Source organism: Carcharhinus amblyrhynchos, chromosome 4 (assembly GCF_965287045.1).
Source record: "Carcharhinus amblyrhynchos chromosome 4, sCarAmb.v2.hapA, whole genome shotgun sequence".
NCBI classification, from domain to species: Eukaryota; Metazoa; Chordata; class Chondrichthyes; order Carcharhiniformes; family Carcharhinidae; genus Carcharhinus; species Carcharhinus amblyrhynchos.
Window position 1 is genome coordinate 63,026,934 of NC_137327.1, and position 19,382 is coordinate 63,046,315.

The following is a 19,382-nucleotide window of genomic DNA, read 5'->3' on the forward strand; positions in this document are numbered from 1 at the left end:
ACAGTGCAGAATAAAGTGACATAAAGCAATGGCTATGGATTAATTTTTGTAGTTCTGATCAATGTTGCTTTGTTGGAGAGAAGCACGAAGCAGAGGCCAGGCTGTTAGCCACGAAGGATGAGAGAATCAACAGTTGGCTCCATTGAACATCTTTGAGTGGCCAATTTAGTGAGGTTGCGGGGTTGGGGGGGGGGGGGGGGGTGGGGGCGGTGGCGGCAGCTGGAACAAGCCTAGAAGCAGATTTTTGTGAACCTCTATGATAATGTTTGGAGTGTGATGTGTTGTTTTACTGTACTGAAATAAAATTACTTGAGAAGGCTTTTTTTATAATAATCAAGCATGATCATATTGATATCTACTACAATTATAATTGTTATACCTGATACAGGCAAGACCTAGATAGAGGACCAGTAGTTCCGTGAACAGCTGGCATTCTCGATCTCTGCTGTATAACTCATTAAACCAGCGATATACTGTATTGCCTGCTGGTTAATCTTTTGTTAAAGGAACATGCACTTTTTTTTGAAAATATTTTGAAACATCCTTTGATGCTCCATCTTTACCTTAAAAGGTTCTGCAGATGATGAAAGGCTACAGTTCAGAGAATACCTTGATGCTGCCGCCAAGGCAACCAGGCGAGAAACTTCCCTTTGAATTACTGGATTACTACAAAGAACAGATGCATATCCAAGAAGAACAAGAACAAGCAAAAAGTAAAGCCTTAGAGGCCACCGGAGGTGAAAATGGTATGTGCTCAGAAATAAACTGCTTGCTTAAACAATTTTAAATCAGCCCCTGCAATCAGCTCCTGTCAGTGTAGAACTGTAGCTTGGAAATTACTGTGATTTTATCAATATTTATTGTGCTCAAATGATCTAACTTTGTTCCTTATTTTATTCAGCAGTGAACCCAGGTAAGATAAACTTGTTGAGAAGTTCTTGAACTCCTTCCCTAAACTTTTGTGCTCTGCTACGTTATCTCCTCTTCAGCAACACTTTTTAAAACCTACTTCGTTGATTCAGCTTGCAGTCACCAATAAATGCAAGTTGTCGTTCTCATGCTGACACTGAGCTATATTAATTGGTTGTTTGTCTTAACTTTTAACTTGCGTTAAAGGACAAGGTTTACCATAATGTGTTTGTATGCCAATATTCCCAACAGGAACATTTATCTTATATTCAATGAGCAAAACAGGATTGACAACAAGTATATTATTCAACTTGATCGGCTTCTCCTGAATTTTATTTCCGGTGTGAAAATGAACAGAACTAGGGCAAAAGGCCCACCACTGCCTTCAGAAAGATGACACAGAGTAGACAGTAACTGTCGATTCAGCAGTGACATCCATATCCGCAGAAAGAATTTTGATAGTTAGCAATTTACTTACACTGTCTGTTTTAGATTGTGCCTTGAAGGTTGATTTCCTGATTAAGGTTTCCAACAAACAGTTGAGGGTGATTCTCTCACCCCGCAGCACTAATTTTCTAGGGCAGCTGTGTGAGAGAATCTCGCAGCCAGGCACATGCGGAATTTGTGCGTGCGTTCCTGCTGTGAGTACATCTCACAGTGCTGGATTTCTGGCACCATCAAATCTGCGCTGTAAACCAGTTGGAAGACAAGGTAAGTGATTTTAATGTATTTTTATTATAATTTAAATGTAATTAGTGGGCCCGGGACTGAAATCCCAGGGCCCGCTAGTCTTTTCCACCCCGTCAGAGTGTTTCATCCTAGCGGGGTTTACAGTAGGTCCCCACTTTTGGGGAACTGAGGACCCTGTTGGAGTGAAGGGGGGGCAAGCACGCCCCTTCTTGGGTGTCTGACGGCAGGGGGTGATGCCCCCTGGTCATGGGCACCCTGGCAGTGCCAGCCTGTGGCCTAGCACTTCCCAAGAGGCAAAGTGTCAGGCCCAGGGGGCACCTTAGCACTGCCCACTGGGCATGGGGCAGTGCTAAGTGGGGCCTATTGGGGGCAAGACCTGATGGTGGGACGGGTCTGGAGGCAATCAATGAGGATGGGGTGGTCCCCACTGCCACATTGCCTAGGGATCAGTGGGGGCAGAAGGGAGGAGATCGGGACGGGTTGGGGTGGGTCTGCGGGGGAGGGAGGGTGGAGGTATCCTGGGGAGGGGGGTGGGGGGTGGTGTCTGCCTCCCAGGACATCTGCACTGCAGGTGGGAGGGAAGTTCTGCCTGGTGAGGGGTTGGCATTGCTTAGTGGGGGTCAGGACTTCTGGGAGGGAGGGAACCAAGGGTGGGACTGGAGATCAGGGTGCTCCGGAATGGTCGAGTTTGGCCTGGGAATGGTCCAGGAGGCCGCGATCGGACTGTGGGGACAGCAAATATGAGGCTGACAAGTCAGAGAACTGTGCATGCGCAGAGGCCAGCTAGTTTCAGCCTTTCCAGCATGAATAGGCCCCAACCCCTTATATTTAAGGATATTCATGCTGATGGCCTCTGCGTTGCGCAGAGTGTGAGAGATTCTAGCGTGAACCCCCACTGAAAAAAATCTGAATTATTGCAGTTCTCCCACGAATCCATCACTTAGATTTTTGTGGGAGAATTCTGGCCAGTATTTCTATTATAAATGGAATTCATTATCAGTGTTGCTTTAACTGAAGATTGCTTTTATTATTCCTGGAAAAACAATCAACCAGAGTTTGTTATTTTCATATGACAGTACAGTGGCAACTGCTTCATTGTTTGCTGTTGATACATAACTAGAGTTAATGGCACCGTGGATAGCACTGCTGCCTTACAACATATAGGACCTGGGTTCAATTCCAACCTTGAGTGACTGCCTGCATGGAGTTTGCATGGCCTCCCTGTGTCTGCATGGATTTTCTCCAGGTATTCTAATTTCCTCCCATAATCCAAAGACAAATAGGTTAGATGGATTGACCATGCTAAGTTGCCCCTTAGTGTCCAAAGCTGTGTAGGTTAGATGAATTAGCCATGATCAAAGCGTGGAATTGCAGGGATAAGGCGAGGGAAAGGACCTGGGTAAAACACTCTTGTCAGAGAGATAGTGTGGACTTGATGGGCTGAATGGCCTCTTTCTGCACTGTAGGGATTCTATGAATTGTTTAATCTTTGGTCAATGTTAACATTCCTGCCTCAGAATCAGAAGTGGCAGAGTTTAAGCCCCACTCCTGTCAAACCTGAAAATGGAGACAGGAGTTCTGGCTTTTAATTCTAGATCTTTTTTTCATTTGATCTTTCATTGGTTTTGGGCATCACTGGTAAGACCAGCATTTACTATTTGGCCTGAATTTCCATTGGGCTGAGTGACTGCTATAGCACTTCAGAGGGTAGTTAAGAAACAACCAGTTTACTGTGCGTCTGGAATCACCGGGTAAGGATGGCAGATTTCATAAGAACATAAGATATAGGAGCAGGAGTTGGCCATCTATCCCTTCGAGCCTGCCCCGCCATTCAATAAGATCATGGCTGATTCGAAGTGGATCAGTTCCACTTTCCTGCTCTCTCCCCATAACCCTTAATTCCCCTGTCTATCAAAAACCTATCTACCCGTGACTTAAATATATTTAGCAAGGTAGCCTCCACCACTGCAACGGGCAGAGAATTCCAGAGATTCACCACCCTTTGAGTGAAGAAGTTCCTCCTCAACTCCGATCTAAATTGCCCCCCCTCCCTTATCTTGAGGCTGTGTCCTCTAGTCCTGCTATCCTTTCTAAGTGGGAAGAATCTCTCTACCTCTACCCTATCCATCCCCTTCATTATCTTATACGTCTCTATAAGATCCCCTCTCATCCTTCTAAACTCCAACGAGTACAGACCCAGTCTATTTCATCTCTCTTCATAGTCCAACCCGCTCATCTCCGGTACCAGCCTAGTGAACCTCCTCTGCATTCCCTCCAAGGCCAATATATCCTTCTGCAATTGCGGTGACCAAAACTGCACACAGTACTCCAGTTGCGGCCTCACCAGTACCTGTACAGTTGCAGCAAGACCTCCCTACTTTTATATTGTATCCCCATCGCTATAAAGGCCTTCTTGATCACCTGCTGCACCTGCAGACTGGGTTTTTCCAACTCATGCACAAGGACCCCCAGGTCCCTCTGCACCGTAGCATGCTGCAGCTTTTCACCTTTTAAATAATAATCCCTCCTTCTACTATTTCTGCCAATGTGGATAACCTCACACTTGCTAACATTATACTCCATCTGCCAGGTCCTCGCCCACTCGCTCAGCCTATCCAGATCTCTCTGCAGACTTTCCACACCCTCCACGCAATTTGCTTTTCCACTCATCTTCATGTCATCAGCAAATTTCGTCACCCTACACTCAGCCCCCTCCTCCAGATCATCTATATAAATGGTAAGTAGTTGAGACTCAGCACCAATCCCTGCGGCATTCCACTAGTCACCAACCGCCAACCAGAATAGCGCCCATGGATACCCATTTCCTTCCCTAAAGGGCTTTAGAGAAGCAATTGGGTTTTTATGATAATCAGCAACAATTTCATGGTTGCTATTATTGAGACTAGCTTTTAATCCCAGATTTTATTAGTTGAATTTAAGTTTCATCAGCTGCCATTGTGAGATCCAAAGCATTAGTCTGGTCCTGTGGATCACCAGCCCAGTGACATTACCAGTACCCCACTATCTTCCCCAGATTAACGTTGAGGCAGATACTCAGACCCGGTTGATGTAGGTGGCCCCCATAAAAAGAATTGCTATACAGGACTAACCACCTGGTATTGGCTGATATATTGATGTTTATCATCGTGCAAAGAGAGTTTATATTGCATTTTGTTGGAGTGTTAATCTGTCTGCTAATTCTTCTACGCCCTTACTCTATTCTCTAAGAAATAAATGTGAAGACTTAACAGTAACGTGCAGAGGAGGTTTACTAGGCTGATACCGGAGTTGAGGGGATTGAGCTATGAGGAGAGGCTGAATAAACTAGGCTTGTACTCGTTAGAGTTTAGAAGAATGAGGGGAGATATCATTGAGACGTATAAGATGATGAATGGGATGGATAGGATAGAGGTGGAGAGACTCTTCCTGCTCAAAAAAGACAGTAGGACTAGGGGGCACAGCCTCAAGATAAAGGGGAGGCGGTTTAGAACGGAGTTGAGGAAGAACTTCTTCACTCAAAGGGTGGTGAATCTCTGGAATTCTCTGCCCGTTGAAGTGGTGGAGGCTGCCTCGCTAAATATTTTTAAGAAGCGGGTTGATGGGTTCTTGATAAGAGAGGGGATTAAGGGTTATGGGGAGAGGGCGGGAAAGTGGAACTGAGCCACGACAGATCAGCCATGATCTTATTGAATGGCGGGGCAGGCTCGAAGGGCTAGATGGCCTACTCCTGCTCCTATTTCTTATGTTCTTATGTTCTTATGTAACGACAATCATCAGTAGAAACTCTGGCTGAGCCCAAGTACTCATTAACATAAATTTTAGCCAATCGGAAGGAAAGTAATTACATAGTTTGAAGGCTGATGATAAGAGGAGTGGTTTCATTTCATTGGACACTGACACCAGGACCAGAACAGGAAAGAGTTGTATTAGTAGGATGCTCCCTTAATCAATGCAATGAAAGTCAACTTCTCACAAATCGTTATTATCATCTGTCAGTCTCACCTTAATGGCATAAAGCAGTTAAAAACAAACTTGCTAAATTTTATACATAATATTCCTCTGTTCTATTTCACATTGCAGCTGAAAAATAGATGATCTTCTGCCCCATTCTGTAGTTGAATAGCACTGTACCTGAACTTCTGTTTCCCAACCACATGTGCCCTTGGAAGCTGCTAAAGCTACTCTCCTAAGCCTTTGAGTACTGTGTTCCTACCACAGAGTACGTAATTCCACTTCTAACTATACAACTTGAGTAAAAAGAGAAGATTCACAGTAATCCTGTTAAATCTGCAGAACCAACTTCTTCCTCACAATTATTTTTCATGTTCCTTTGCTTACTATGTGGCAGCACAGTGCCTGCCCATGCCATGCCCCTTCCTATTAGCTCCTTCAATGCAGATTCCATTAGCACTTGATTTATACTTGTGTTGTTACCACTGCCATCCCAGCCATCACACAGCAGCTACAAATTTTCATAAGGACTGGAACCTTTAAGATGTGCACCACCACCATCCAAATCATAACTTCTGCCAAGCAAGAATTAGTTTAAAAATATACAACAATTCATCAGCAATTGTCACAGTAAACAGAAATTCCACCTCCCATCTTTTTTAAAAGCCAAAGATCTTCAAGGGAGCTTCCATTTAATCTTTATTTTATATTTTGTGCTTCCAGGCAGCACTGGGAGTTCCTTGCCTCTGTCACCCAATAAAGCATTATTGTACACCCAATTGAGTGAAAGAACAAAACACTTGCTAGAGCATCTTTCAGGACTTGGGATTATCTGCAGACAGTGAAGTAGTTATGTTATAGTATAGGAAGCGTGTAAGCTAATTTGTGCCCAGCAAGATGTAACAAGTGAAAATGACTAGATGATCAGTTTTAGGGATGTTGGCTGAAGGATAAGTATTAGCCTTTGCCAGGTCACAGGTAGAACTCTCCAGCAACATCTCCGCCTTCCCCCACTCCCCTGCTTATCGCCCACTCCCCATTGTTCTTCACGATCACCTGAAAGGGCAGCACTCCATCAATATTACACTGATATATGAGCCTACATTTGATGTCTCTGAAGTGGACTTGAACCATGACCACCTGGTTCAGAGCCTAACAAAAGAAGATTGATTCAGTTCCTCCTACTTAGAGGAGTGTACTACACCATCATTGTTCCTGGACAGCTCAGGAAGAGGAATATCAGCCCCGACACCTAACTTCACACAATTACTAACTGATCACTATATTAAACTTAAGATATAAATTTATGCCTAATTTGAGGAAATGTGAAATCAACTTGTTTCAAAAATGCTATATCATTCTATAACTGTTTCATTTTGCTATGAACTTTATGTGAAATATGATTATTCCCCACTAGAGCTAAAACAGAATGAAGTAGAAGAGATGCTGTCTGATCAGGTAGATAAGCAGGAAAGCCTGCTACCTGCTGACGTTGGTGGAATACCCAGTGAAAGTGATTCTTCTTCAAAGGCACCAGTAAGCCCAGTGACAGAAGACAGAAAGGAGTCTGAGAATGAAGTGACTGAGAAAGTATCAGAGTCCAAAGGTACATGGGGCTGGATTTTGAAGTCACAGTGCGGGGCTGGAGTGGGTTGCATGGGAAGATAAAATGATTTGCCTTCTGATTTGAGAATTCAGGTTTGATCATCTTCACACTCATTCTTTCTCAGAAAAGAATTTCACTTCTCCCCAGAAATCACAAGGTTTAATCTATTAGCTTAGATTTATGAAGAGTTGTGCGGGACTTTGAGCTGGATAAGTCATTTAAAAAAAAAATCACAGTAGAGTTTTTTCTGCTTGTCTGATGGCCACTCCTTGAGCCAAAAAGCACAAGGTTGTTCTCAAAGCCACCTGCAAGGGAAGTATCAGAATCAATCCACATGCTTTTAAGTCACCAATACTTTTTTAAAAACTCAAGATAAGTGCTACAAAGTAGTTGTGTACATACCTGACACAACAGATAAGATCTGTCTCTTTTTGATTTGACATGGACAGTTAATCATTTTATGAGCATTTCTTTAAAAAATGTTCAAGGCTGCTTTGATGCTTTTACTGACTACCTCTGCTGAACAAGGAAATGAAATAGGAACAAACATAGATTAATGCTGTGATATAGGAAGATAATCTAATACTCTAGTGGGACAATTTCCTAAATGAGGCTGTGTCCAAAGTGATTTTTGCTTGTTGAGCTATGAGCAGGTCACAAGAGCATAAGAATCCTTTACCAGGAGTAAGGGGAAATATGAAGACATCAGGCAGATAACTGGACGAGTAAACTGGAAGGAGGTGTTCTTGGGGAAAAGTACTGAAGGAAGGTGGCAGATTTTAATGGAATGTTTGACTGGAGCTCTGCACGACAACGTTCCGATGAGACAAGGAGGTTTTGGTAGGTCACGGGAACCGTGGTGCACGAAGGTTGCGATGAACCAAGTCAGGAAGAAAAGAAAGGCGTACAAAAGGTTCAGAGAGCTAGGAGATGTTAAGGATCTAGAGGAGTATAAGGCTTGTAGAAAGGAGCTTAAAAAGGAAATTAGGAGAGCCAGAAGGGGTCCACGAGAAGGGCTTGGTGGGTAAGATTAAGGAGAATCCCAAGGCGTTCTACAAATATGTGAAGACTAAAAGGATGAGAAGTGAAGGGATAGGACCTATAAAAGGTGAAGGGGGAAAAGTCTGTGTAGAACTGGAAGAAATGGCTGAGGTACTTAATGAGTACTTTGCTTCGGTATTCACGGTGAAAAGTGATCTGGGAGGTTGTACTACAGGTTTGCGGCAGACTGAAAACATTGAGTATGTGGATGTTAAGAAAGAGGATGTGTTGGAACTTTTAAATTCTATCAAGATAGGTAAGTCGCTGGGACCGGATGGGGTGTACCCCAGGTTACTGTGGGAGGTGAGGGAAGTGATTGCAGAGTCCCTGGCGATGATCTTTGCATCATCAATGGAGATGGGAGAGGTTCCAGAGGATTGGAAGATTGCGGATGTGGTTCCTATTTTCAAGAAAGGGAACAGGGTGGTGAATCTCTGGAATTCTCTGCCCGTTGAAGTGGTGGAGGCTGCCTCGCTAAATATTTTTAAGAAGCGGGTTGATGGGTTCTTGATAAGAGAGGGGATTAAGGGTTATGGGGAGAGGGCGGGAAAGTGGAACTGAGCCACGACAGATCAGCCATGATCTTATTGAATGGCGGGGCAGGCTCGAAGGGCTAGATGGCCTACTCCTGCTCCTATTTCTTATGTTCTTATGTTAACAGGGATAGCCCAGGAAATTACCGACCAGTGAGTCTGACCTCAGTGGTTGGTAAGTTGATGGAGAGGATTCTGAGGAACAAGATTTATGAGCATTTAGTGAAGTTTAGAATGATAAGAACTAGTCAACACGGCTTTGTCAAGGGCAGGTCGTGCCTTACGAGCCTAGTTGAGTTCTTTGAAAATGTGACTGAACACATTGACGAAGGAAGAGCGGTGGATGTGGTTTACGTGGACTTCAGCAAGGCGTTTGATAAGGTCCACCATGCAAGACTTCTTGAGAAGTTGAGAGGGCATTGTATCCAAGGGGCTTTGGCCTTGTGGATCCAGAACTGGCTTGCCTGCAGAAGGCAGAGAGTGGTTGTGGATGGGTCTTTTTCTGCATGGAGGTCGGTCACCAGTGGAGTGTCCCAGGACCCTTGCTGTTTGTCATTTTCATAAATGACCTGGATGAGGAAGTGGAGGGATGGGTTAGTAAGTTCACTGACGACACGAAGGTTGGTGGTGTTGTGGATAGTCTGGAGGGATGTCAGAAGTTGCAGCGTGACATAGATAGGATGCAAGACTGGGCGGAGAAGTGGCAGATGGACTTCAACACGAATAAATGTGTAGTGGTCCATTTTTGCAGTACCAATGGGATGAAGGAGTACAATATCAAGGGTAGGAGTCTTTGCAGTGTTGAGGAGCAGAAGGATCTTGGGGTCCGGGTCCATAGGACGCTCAAATCGGCTTTGCAGGTGGAGGATGTGGTCAAGAAGGCGTATGCTGTACTGGCCTTCATTAATCGAGGGATTGAGTTTAGGAGTCGGGAGGTAATGCTGCAACAATAAGACCCTTGTCAGACCCCACTTGGAGTACTGTGTGCAATTCTGGTCACCTCACGACAGGAAGGATGTGGAGGCTCTTGAGAGGGTGCAGAGGAGATTTACAAGGATGTTGCCTGGATTGGGAGGCATGCCTTATGGAGCTAGGTCTCTTCTCCCTGGAGAGACGAAGGTTGAGATGTGACCTGATAGAGGTTTATAAAATGTTGAGAGGAATAGATAGGGTGGATTCTCGGAGGCTATTTCCCAGGGCTGAAATGGTCGCTACGAGAGGACACAGGTTTAAGGTGCTGGGAAGCAAGTACAGAGGAGATGTTAGGTGTATGTTTTTCACTCAGAGGGTGGTGAGTGAGTGGAATTGGCTGCCGTCAGTGGTGGTAGAGGCAACCTCACTGGGGTCTTTTAAAAGACTTCTGGATGAGTATATGGGGTTTAATGGGATTGGGTCTACGATAGTTCTGTGGCTTGGTAGGTATGGATGTGATCAGCGCAACTTGTGGGCCGAAAGGCCTGTTTGTGCTGTAATGTTCCATGTTCTATCTCATTTATTACACGTTTATATTGAATCCATAATGCGAGGAGATCTGTTTTCGATTTTTTGTGGGATTTCTAGCTGGAGATCGGGGATTACAAATGAGCATGCCTAGAATTTCCAGTGTAAGCACAAAGCATGACAGTTTGTGCGTGCTCAGTTCCAACATTTTGTTTTCAGCTGCTGAATTGGGCAATGTACCTGAGTCGGGGTGTGGCACAAAACAATGACGGGACCTGAGTGTGCCGTGGAAGTGATCGTATGTGACAAGATTAGTCGGGAGCTGAAGAGGAAACAGTTCATGGGCTGTCGTCAGCTCCAATAACAGCTTAGGCTCATTTCTTGGTGAGTTAAGGCTCAGGAAAGCCCTGAAAGCAGTTAATAGTTGAGAGTTGGACTCAACGAAGCTGAAGAGCAATGATTTTTAGCTCAGAGCATTTAGAAAGGTGAGATTGTGCTGGTGATTAGATATTGGGATGCAGCCTTGTAAATCCAGTGGAACGCAGTCTCAGGAGAAAGATTGAGCAACTGAGAGGCAAGCAGTCGGTGGGGCAGTCTGAGTTGGAGTGGCTGCTGAAGAAAATCAGAATCTATGTTCTTGAAAGAGCAAAGCTAAAATTCCTTGAGAGTAGGAAAGGATTTTAATGGTTTTCTGTGTCTTACAGTGATCACCAATGCCTGGATGGGTTCTGAGAAATTGGTGAGATCTGTCTTGGTTATTTCTGACATTTTATATGCAATGTATACTCATGTCCTAGCCACAATTTGCCATTTAATTCATGTTTGTCCATGTTAATTCTGTAAGAATATCAGATAGTTCCGATTGTGTGCTTTGTTGACTTCCTTTTGTTTAAAATTGTGGAATTTTTGGCTTTTATCTCTTAGTAAATACCTGATTTTTCAAATTTTGTCCGCTCTACAATAAACATTCTGATTTCAAACCAAATCATGAAAACACCATAAGATCCCACCACCAGCAAGCAGCACATTCCCCTTCTGTCATGATATACACTGGGCAGAGGCGGAAAAAAACCCATCCTGTGGGTCTCACCTAGGACTGTAATACTTTTGCACTAATTAGGGTGAGTTTTAATTGGACCCCACAAGGGAAGTGGTGAAAAGTGGGGAAAGGATAACTCTGTATATTAGGGAGATGCTGAAAATTGGAAGTGATCAGGTAGGGAATGGGATTAGATTACTGGAAAGAACGTAATCTAAGACTCCTAATCAAGGAGTTTCCTGTAAATGTGAGGAAGCAATGCAGCTATATAAATTATTTTATGGAAAAGGATTTACTTGTAATGTTTGTGTGTTTGGTGCAGGAGAGAAACCAGAAGCTGTTGTCAATGTGGGAGTTGGGGAACTGGAAATTACCCCTGTGTCTATGGCCATTGGCAGGTATCTTGGACTTGACCTATCACCTGAAGGTTGTGCTGCTCGAAACCGCAGAGGCATTGCCTTTATTGTATATGGAGCTCCTCAATCAGGTACAAGTATACTCCATCATGAGTCTGCTCCTCACAGTGCTGTAATTACACATGAAGAAAAGGGCTTGATTAAGATGTATAATCCAATAATTAGAGGGACAATGGACAGAGGGAAACTCTGATGTCAACATTCTAAGTGACCCCTGTAAATTAGATATTAATGCTACAATGACTTCAGCTTGTTCATTTATGTTTCACTATATTGGCTTCTAACTTGCAAGGTTGCACATATTTTTCATACTTAGTATCGTGAGTCCCAGAAATGTATATTTTCCTCTGGTCTGAGATCTTATTAATATCTCAACGTAGTTTTTAACAGAGGATATCCAGATCCAGCTCCTATTTCTTGCATTCTGTTTTTTGTATATATGTAAGCCCATAAACTCCACAGCTCTTCAGAGTCAGATGGCCTCTCAGATCCTACTTATTTAACTGGAAATGAAACTCCTCCTTTCTTACCCGAACTTCTGACTCAGGTTGGGCAAGAAGAGTGTAGTACAGTTCTTGAGGCGTTGTAGAGGACAGCTTAGTCAGAGGTAAGAAAGCCACGGCCCCATTTTTACAGTACTGGCTGCCACAAAGTGAATAGGTTTAAAAGTTCAGCCACTTTAGAAGTCAGAGAGAAGGTAGGTTTGTTATTAAGTGGGGAAGATTAGCATTCGGGGTTAAGGGAGGGAGAGTCAAGTGATTGATGGGGGGTCCAAGTGCTAAGGGCATCAGGTAGTCAGTGGAGGGGGTCAGGTGGTGAAGGGGGAGGTCAGTATGGGAGCGGAGGGCTTGGGAGGCCCCATGGGGAGGAGGGGAATTAAATGTCCCCGGCAATTGCCTGAGGGCTTCTGGGGAAGGTTGCCCAGTGCACCTTTGGGGTACCCTCTCCGTTACGATGCCCCAGAACTCGAAAGTAATGGTTCTTAAACATAGCTTGGAAGAAGATAGGGTATTCAACAGATGGATAGGGAGAAACTTTGCTCTGCCATTAGCATGCTATAGCTGACCGGGAGTGTTTGATACTATACCTGTTTTAATTAATTTCTTTCCCATGGCAGTGTTAGTGTGAGTGGGCAAACACGACCAATACGGACTCAGGGTACAGCGGTACAGCTTTATTTTTTTTTACGTCGACGGAGGTGCAGTCAGGACATACAAACCGAACTGTCCCGAAAGCACTCTAAAGACCCGCCGCAATGGGTTACGGTTATGCCTGAACTTGATACATTGTACGATTCAAATGCTAACGTTTTCTTTACAGTATTCGACTCTGGCCATCCTGTTTCGATGTCTTCAAGTATTGTAACGATGGTTTTAAGTGTGTGTTAATCGTTTCTGTTTGATGGGTTTATCAATGGTCTAGAATCTCCGGTGTTTGAACAATGGGTGTTTGGCTATTCTCAGGAAGTTTGTGGGGCCAGGGATGCTTCCTTAGTTATGCTAATCTTTAGGTGTCTCCGTCGAGGGTTGTTTGATTAGATCAGAGGTGCTGATTTGGTCGGATGGGGGTGTACTTTTAACTTAGTTCCTGTAGGTGCCATCCTGTCTGGTTCCCTTTGTGTGCTAGCCCTCATTTGCATTCTAAAAGTATGTCCTTGCCTGCTAGTCTGTGTCTGTTCCCTTGTGACCTTTAGTGGGGAGGCTCTGAGTGCAGCTTTCGTCTGCTTCCATATTGTGTACCCAATTTCATAAAATTTATCGTCCGATAACAGTTCCCCCCTGTCGGTCGGGAGCGGACTTGTTCTGCCTCCCTCAGACCGATTTCTTTAACAAATTTTGTGTCCGGTGCTCCCTGCATTTGTATGCCGCCGTCGTACAGTTTAGGGGAGCCCCGGGTTTTGTCAAATTAGGTGTATGTGGGAGAAGTCTTCCCGATTTGTTAATTGTCCCATGTTGCCAATCATTCTGATTAGTTCCCTCCGAGTTTTAGTTTTCTTGCGCTGGCGGCATGTAGAGCAGATTATGACCCCCCAGGATATTGCGAGTATGAGCTGGATGGCAACCAGTATGTGTGAGATTATCCAGATCCAGGGGTGAATGTCTACATTTAGGCCCCAGTCCCATACCCTCTGTACCCATGTCTGGCTCTGTAAGGCTGAGTCTGTGTCATGCTCTAGGGTTTTGATGTGTGATTGTAGCTGGTGGTACAACTGAACAGAGTGTTCCACTTTGAGACGGAGCTCTCTCAGTACTTCTGCTAGGTGTGGGATGAGAGCCTGTTCTGGTTCTCGGTAATATTTGAGGTCACCTCTCAATGGGTCCGTGGCATTAAGTGTCAGGATCTGCCTACTTCGGATGTTGGTGATGTGGACCTGGCCAACGATGACTGGTCTGTGAGCAGTGAAGCAAAAGTTTGGGCTGGGGATCAGGCATGTCAGCCCGTTGTATATGAAGGATGTTTTTGTTGTGGCTACACAGTACCTGCCTCGTCCTCCATATCCTGCCCGGGCAAAGTGTGGATCTGTGGGTGTAATTTCGAGGGTACAGCCCTGCGTTTGATTAAACCCACATTCGGCTGCCTCTCCTTGTCTCAGTGGGTGAGGGCAAATGGTTATTTCTCTCTTTTGTTTGCATCCCGAGAGGGAGGTACTGAACATCACGCCATGCCTTGAGATGGCCGTGACTTCGGTTAGGTGGCAGCAGAGGGAGGTATTGCCTCTAACAACACCGATGTTCTCAATCTGGAAGATAGGGAATGGTCCTGAGTCTGGTATAACTATCGGAATCAATAGGACCATCCCTACTCCCGTACTCTCGCTAACCTCGCAGTCAGGGATCACTAGATACACCTGCGTCATTCCTTTCAAGGTCCGGTTATTCAGCACTCGCTTCTAATCTGCGAGTTGTGCTAGCTGGGTGCTGTCAATCCAATCGGGCACCTCCCCCCTGTGTACCTGGTCCAAATTATGTCTCAACTGACCTATCATCCACTGACCATACGCATGGCACAGCTGTCCTTGTTGTACCCGGGCTGTGTTTTCTCTCTGTCTATCTATGAGGCGGTTTAAGGTACGGGCGTGTGTTTCTAATATTGTGATTCCATCTAGTTGGATATGGGCGCCCTTCTCCCCTAAAAGAGCCTGCTCGGCTTGTTGGGCTAGTGACCATTGCAGGATATCTTTTATTACCCCCTTTAACTGTTCTATCTTACTACTGAGGCCCTGGATGTCAATCGAGTTAACCATGCTGGATCCAGTGTTTATTCCTGTGAGGATGTCATTGACTATACCCCTTTTGTTTCTGTGTGTGTGAGTGTTGCCTCTACAGTGTGTGGCTCCGATCGCATCTATAGCCCACTTTATGGTTTCCCTGCCCAGCATTTGATACATACTTCATGTCTGTTCCAAACAGTATCCCGGCACCTGGATCCCTGAGATGTGGATCAGAACGGGCACAATCTCGTGTCTTACATTATCATATACAATTTCTCCCTCGTTCCACAGCACCAGTCCTCCCTCCGGCCCCCCACTCAGCAAGGGGCAGGGTAAGATTTCAGGTGCCGTGGTCATGGGGGCCCCTGTTGTAGGAAGTGCAAAGCATACGTATAGTGAGACTGCAGGAGCCTCAACTAGTCCATAATATCCACGAATGTCAATGTCCGGTTTAAGAATGTCCCTTTGTAGTGGGGTCTGCGGATCTTCGGGGAGGGCGCAGATAGTTCCGAAGGTGCAGCCAGAGTTGCTCAGCAAGTCTGGCTGTTGGATACATGTTCGGAGCTTATCCAGTGTGCAAGTGAAGCAGATCACATTGATTCCCGGGTGGACTTGTAGCCATGCATTGGAATACATTCTGTTGTTCTCGGGGTATGGTATGGCCTGCATGCACAACGCCTCGGACGTATTGAATATTATTCCACGGGATAGTTGATAGGTGTTGTGTCCCTGGAAGGCGACACTCGACAAGAAGCTCATAGTTATGGTTATCCTCCAAGTGGTTAACATTGTCCCGGAGAGGGGGTGGGAAGGGTACTCAAAGCCTGGTGGCGCCAGATATTAGATTCTCGTTGTTTACTAATTTTTATTAACTAACTTACTTAAGCATTCACCTACACCTATGTACTTATAGGTCAGAGCCATGGCTGACGTGTGGCTCTCCTCCGTTGTAGAAGTGAAGGTTGTTAATTCGATCTCCGCTGTGTGGATAAAGGTGGTTAGTTAGGGGTCGATACGTGGCCTGTTTATGTCGACGGATTATCCTCGTCCCTACGGTCGGTCTGTCCTGTCCCCCTACCCGGGTGGTAACTGTGACCAGTGTTTCCAGTGGCCTTTCCCTTTGATATCGACACAGGCACATGTGTCGCTGGTGAGGATAATCTAATGGGGTCCTATCCATTTTGGCGAGAACCCTGTTTGATCAGGAGCAACTCGAATTAGGACTTTGTCCCCTATTCGGGGAAGTGCGGTGGTGTGACTGATGTCCTGCTTTTTAACCTGGTCCCTTATAGCCTGTTGGTCTCTGGCTGCGTGGTGCAGCTCTCTGAGTTGGTGGTCTAGCTGTTGTACATATCTTTTTATTTTATCCCGAAGGGGTGCCATTTCTTCTCCTCCGACAGCTATGTTTTCTGGGAGTCTTATTGCCCTCCCCATCATTAATTTGAATGGTGTAAGTCCTATGGTGCGACCTGGCGTGGCTCGTAGGCGCATCAAGCTGCAGGGAAGGACATCTATCCATCCCTGACCTGTCTCGGCGATTGACTTTGCAATCACATTTTTAAATGTGCGGCTCATTCGCTCGACCATCTCTGAGGGCGGTATGGGATATGGAATCGCTGTCGGATTCCCAGGGTTTTGCAAGCTTGTTTCATTATTTTGCCTGTAAAGTGTATCCCCTGGTCAGAGTCCAGTTGTAGTGGGACTCCCCATCTTGCGATGATCTCGGATGCTAAGATGCGGGCTTCGGTGGCGGCTTCGCAATCCCGAGTTGGGAATGCTTCTACCCAGCAGGTGAATTGATCAATTAGGACTAGGCAGTATTTCTTCCCTCGGCTAGTGGGTAGAGGGCCTATGAAGTCAATCTGGAGGTTTTCCCAGTGTCCCTTTGGTCAGGGTTGGTGGGCCAGTTTGACTCTCAGGGGTCGGCCGGGGTTGAGTTGGGCGCATATGATACAGCGCTGGCAGTGTTTGGCTATATCCCGTCCCATCCCTGGCCACCACCAATCGGCTGACAGTCGGGCCAGGGTCCCATCCCGGCCGGAGTGGTGTGGCTCGTGGTGGAGTCGGAGTAGTTTGGTGTGTATAAATGAGGTGGCGGCTACTTGGTGCTCTCTGCGCCACACTCCATCTTTGTCTCTGGATGCCCCTGCCTGTTCCCACTGTGCCACCTCATCTGGCTTGTATTACCCTGAAGCTTACAAATGTCCACCTCTTCCAAGGGTGATGTTGTGGTAGCGGTTATGTGTGGGAGGGCTTCCCAAGCTGCAGCCTTGGCAGCAACATCTGCTAATTGATTCCCCTTCTGTTCTGCAGTCCTCAACCTCTGGTGGGCCTTTATCTTAATTACAGCTGCTTCTGAGGGCAGCCTGGCTGCAGCTACCAGGTCTCGGATTATATTCTCATGCTTTATGCAGCCCCCCCTGCGGTGATGAAACTGTGCCTTTTCCAGGCCATCATGTAATCGTGGACCACCCCGAACACATATTGGCTGTCAGTGTACACATTTACTCGCTTTTCCCTTTTTTTAGGGCTTCCATGAGGGCTATGAGTTCGGCCATTTGGGCAGAGGTGTCCCCATTCATAGTGTCTTTCGCTATCAGTGTCCCCTCTTGGTCTACTACTGCCCAGCCTGTGCGGTATTGTCCCTCTACTTGTCTTTGGGACCCGTCCACATAGAGTGTGAGGTCGGAGTTATCTAGGGGTTGGTCATAAATCCCTTCCTCCGCTTCAGTGTCTGGGTTAATCGGGCAGCAGTGTGGACTTCCCTCTGAAAGGAGTCCCTCTGCGGGGTTCTTCCCAGTGTCTCACACGATCTGGACCGACCGGTCCTGGGGGAGGAGTACTGCTTCCCAATTGGCCCTTCGGGCGTCCGAAACAGTTTGGAGTCGGCCTGTATTCAGGAGCTCGACGATAGTGTGTTTCGTGTGTAAAATGATTTGTCCTGACATAGTGAACGGTTCGCATACCCTGACTACCCAGGCGGCACAATCTAGAGCCACCACACATTTGTGCAGTCCTTTGACTACCGGGGACTGTCGGGTAGAATAATATGCTACCGGCCGCATGGTACCCCCGTATTCTTGGCTTACCACGGAGCTATAAAATCCCTCTTCTGAGTCATAGAAGAGGTGGAAGAGTTTAGTTATGTTAGGCAAGCGTAGGGCTGGAGCTGTTAATAGTTCTGATTTTAGGCGTGTGTATGCTACCTCCTGTTCGGGTCCCCACTCGATCGTTCCTGCTCCTGGTTTTCCCCCTTTGACCAGCCGCTGAATTGGTTCGGCCAGGGATGCAAACTGGTCAATGAAATTCCGGCAGTAGTTAAAGAGTCCCATAACTCTACGCACCTCTTTGACTGTGTTTGGCCGGGGCATATTTACAATCGCGATCTTCCGATTGGAGGGGAGGGCTTTCTTTCCTTGGCTTATGTTGTGTCTTAAATATCGGACTTCGGGTTGTGCAATTTGTGCCTTGGTTGGGTTGATGTTAAATCCCGCAGCCTGCAAGGCACATAGGATTGTGGACAGGGCTCCTATATGCGATGAGGATATCGTCCACATATTGGAGGAAAGTACTCCTATTTGGGGACAGATCGCAGTCTTCAAGGGCTTCACTCATAACTTGGTGGAAAATGCTGGGTCTGTTGTGGAACTCTTGGGGGAGGCGTGTCCATGTATATTTTCCTCCACAGGTAAAGGCGAACCTTTCCTGGGAGTTCGTGTGGAGCGGGATGGACCAGAATCCATTCGCTATGTCTAACTCGGAGAAAGTGCAATGTTCAGTTTGGAGTCTGTTGAAAATAGTGGGTGGACTCGCGACTATGGGGTGTTCTTTTGGTGTTATTTTGTTTAGGGCAGTGTAGTCTATGGTCAGTCGGTAACTTCCGTCTGGCTTACGGACTGGCCACATCGGGGAGTTGGTGTTGGACACTGTGGGTCTTAAGATACCCTGGGCGACCAAAGCCTGAACAATTTCCTCAGTGGCTTGTAGTGCCTCGGGCTTTATGGGGTATTGTTTGTGAGGGGTGTGGACCGGCCCATGTACGTGTAGGGGAGGGATTCTTACGAGGCCACAGTCTTGTTTCCCTGCCACCCAGACTTGGGGCAATGGTTGACATAGAAGCCCTACTACTCCCTCCCTTTTCCAATCTCGGGCTGTGTAGGTAAGGTGTCCTGCATGGACCGCAGCCACATTTTTATTGGGGACCCAGTATCCCTGAATCCCACTTTTGTGTTCCTTCCTCGCGGTCCACAGCAGGCGCTTGTAAAAGGCGTCTACCACTGCCTCTAACTCCCCCAGGAGATCTATCCCCAAGATCGTTCCTTCCTGGTTTGGGCTACCCAGAAGTGTACTGGGAGTAAAATGTCCTCAATCTCAAGTAGGACTGCCTCGCTCTGATAAGCTGTGGTTCTATTTCCCCCTACCCCCCACCACTACGATGGAACGGTAGGTCGTAGGAAGTGCCATATTGGTGAGGGATATCGAGGCCCCCATATCTATTAATATTTTGCATCACCGGCCCCCTAATGATGAGTTAACCCAGATACGG

General features: G+C 46.2%; 1 protein-coding gene across 1 annotated transcript in view; it reads left to right on the top strand.

Annotated features, from left to right (window-relative positions):
- Positions 1-19,382, top strand: part of hydin (HYDIN axonemal central pair apparatus protein) — a 1,114,396-nt gene that overhangs the window by 686,847 nt on the left and 408,167 nt on the right. The window contains exons 37-39 of the mRNA XM_080187991.1: positions 572-746; positions 6,968-7,156; positions 11,532-11,696. Coding sequence (XP_080044117.1) covers positions 572-746; positions 6,968-7,156; positions 11,532-11,696 — 529 coding nt within the window. The remainder of the gene's footprint in view (positions 1-571; positions 747-6,967; positions 7,157-11,531; positions 11,697-19,382) is intronic.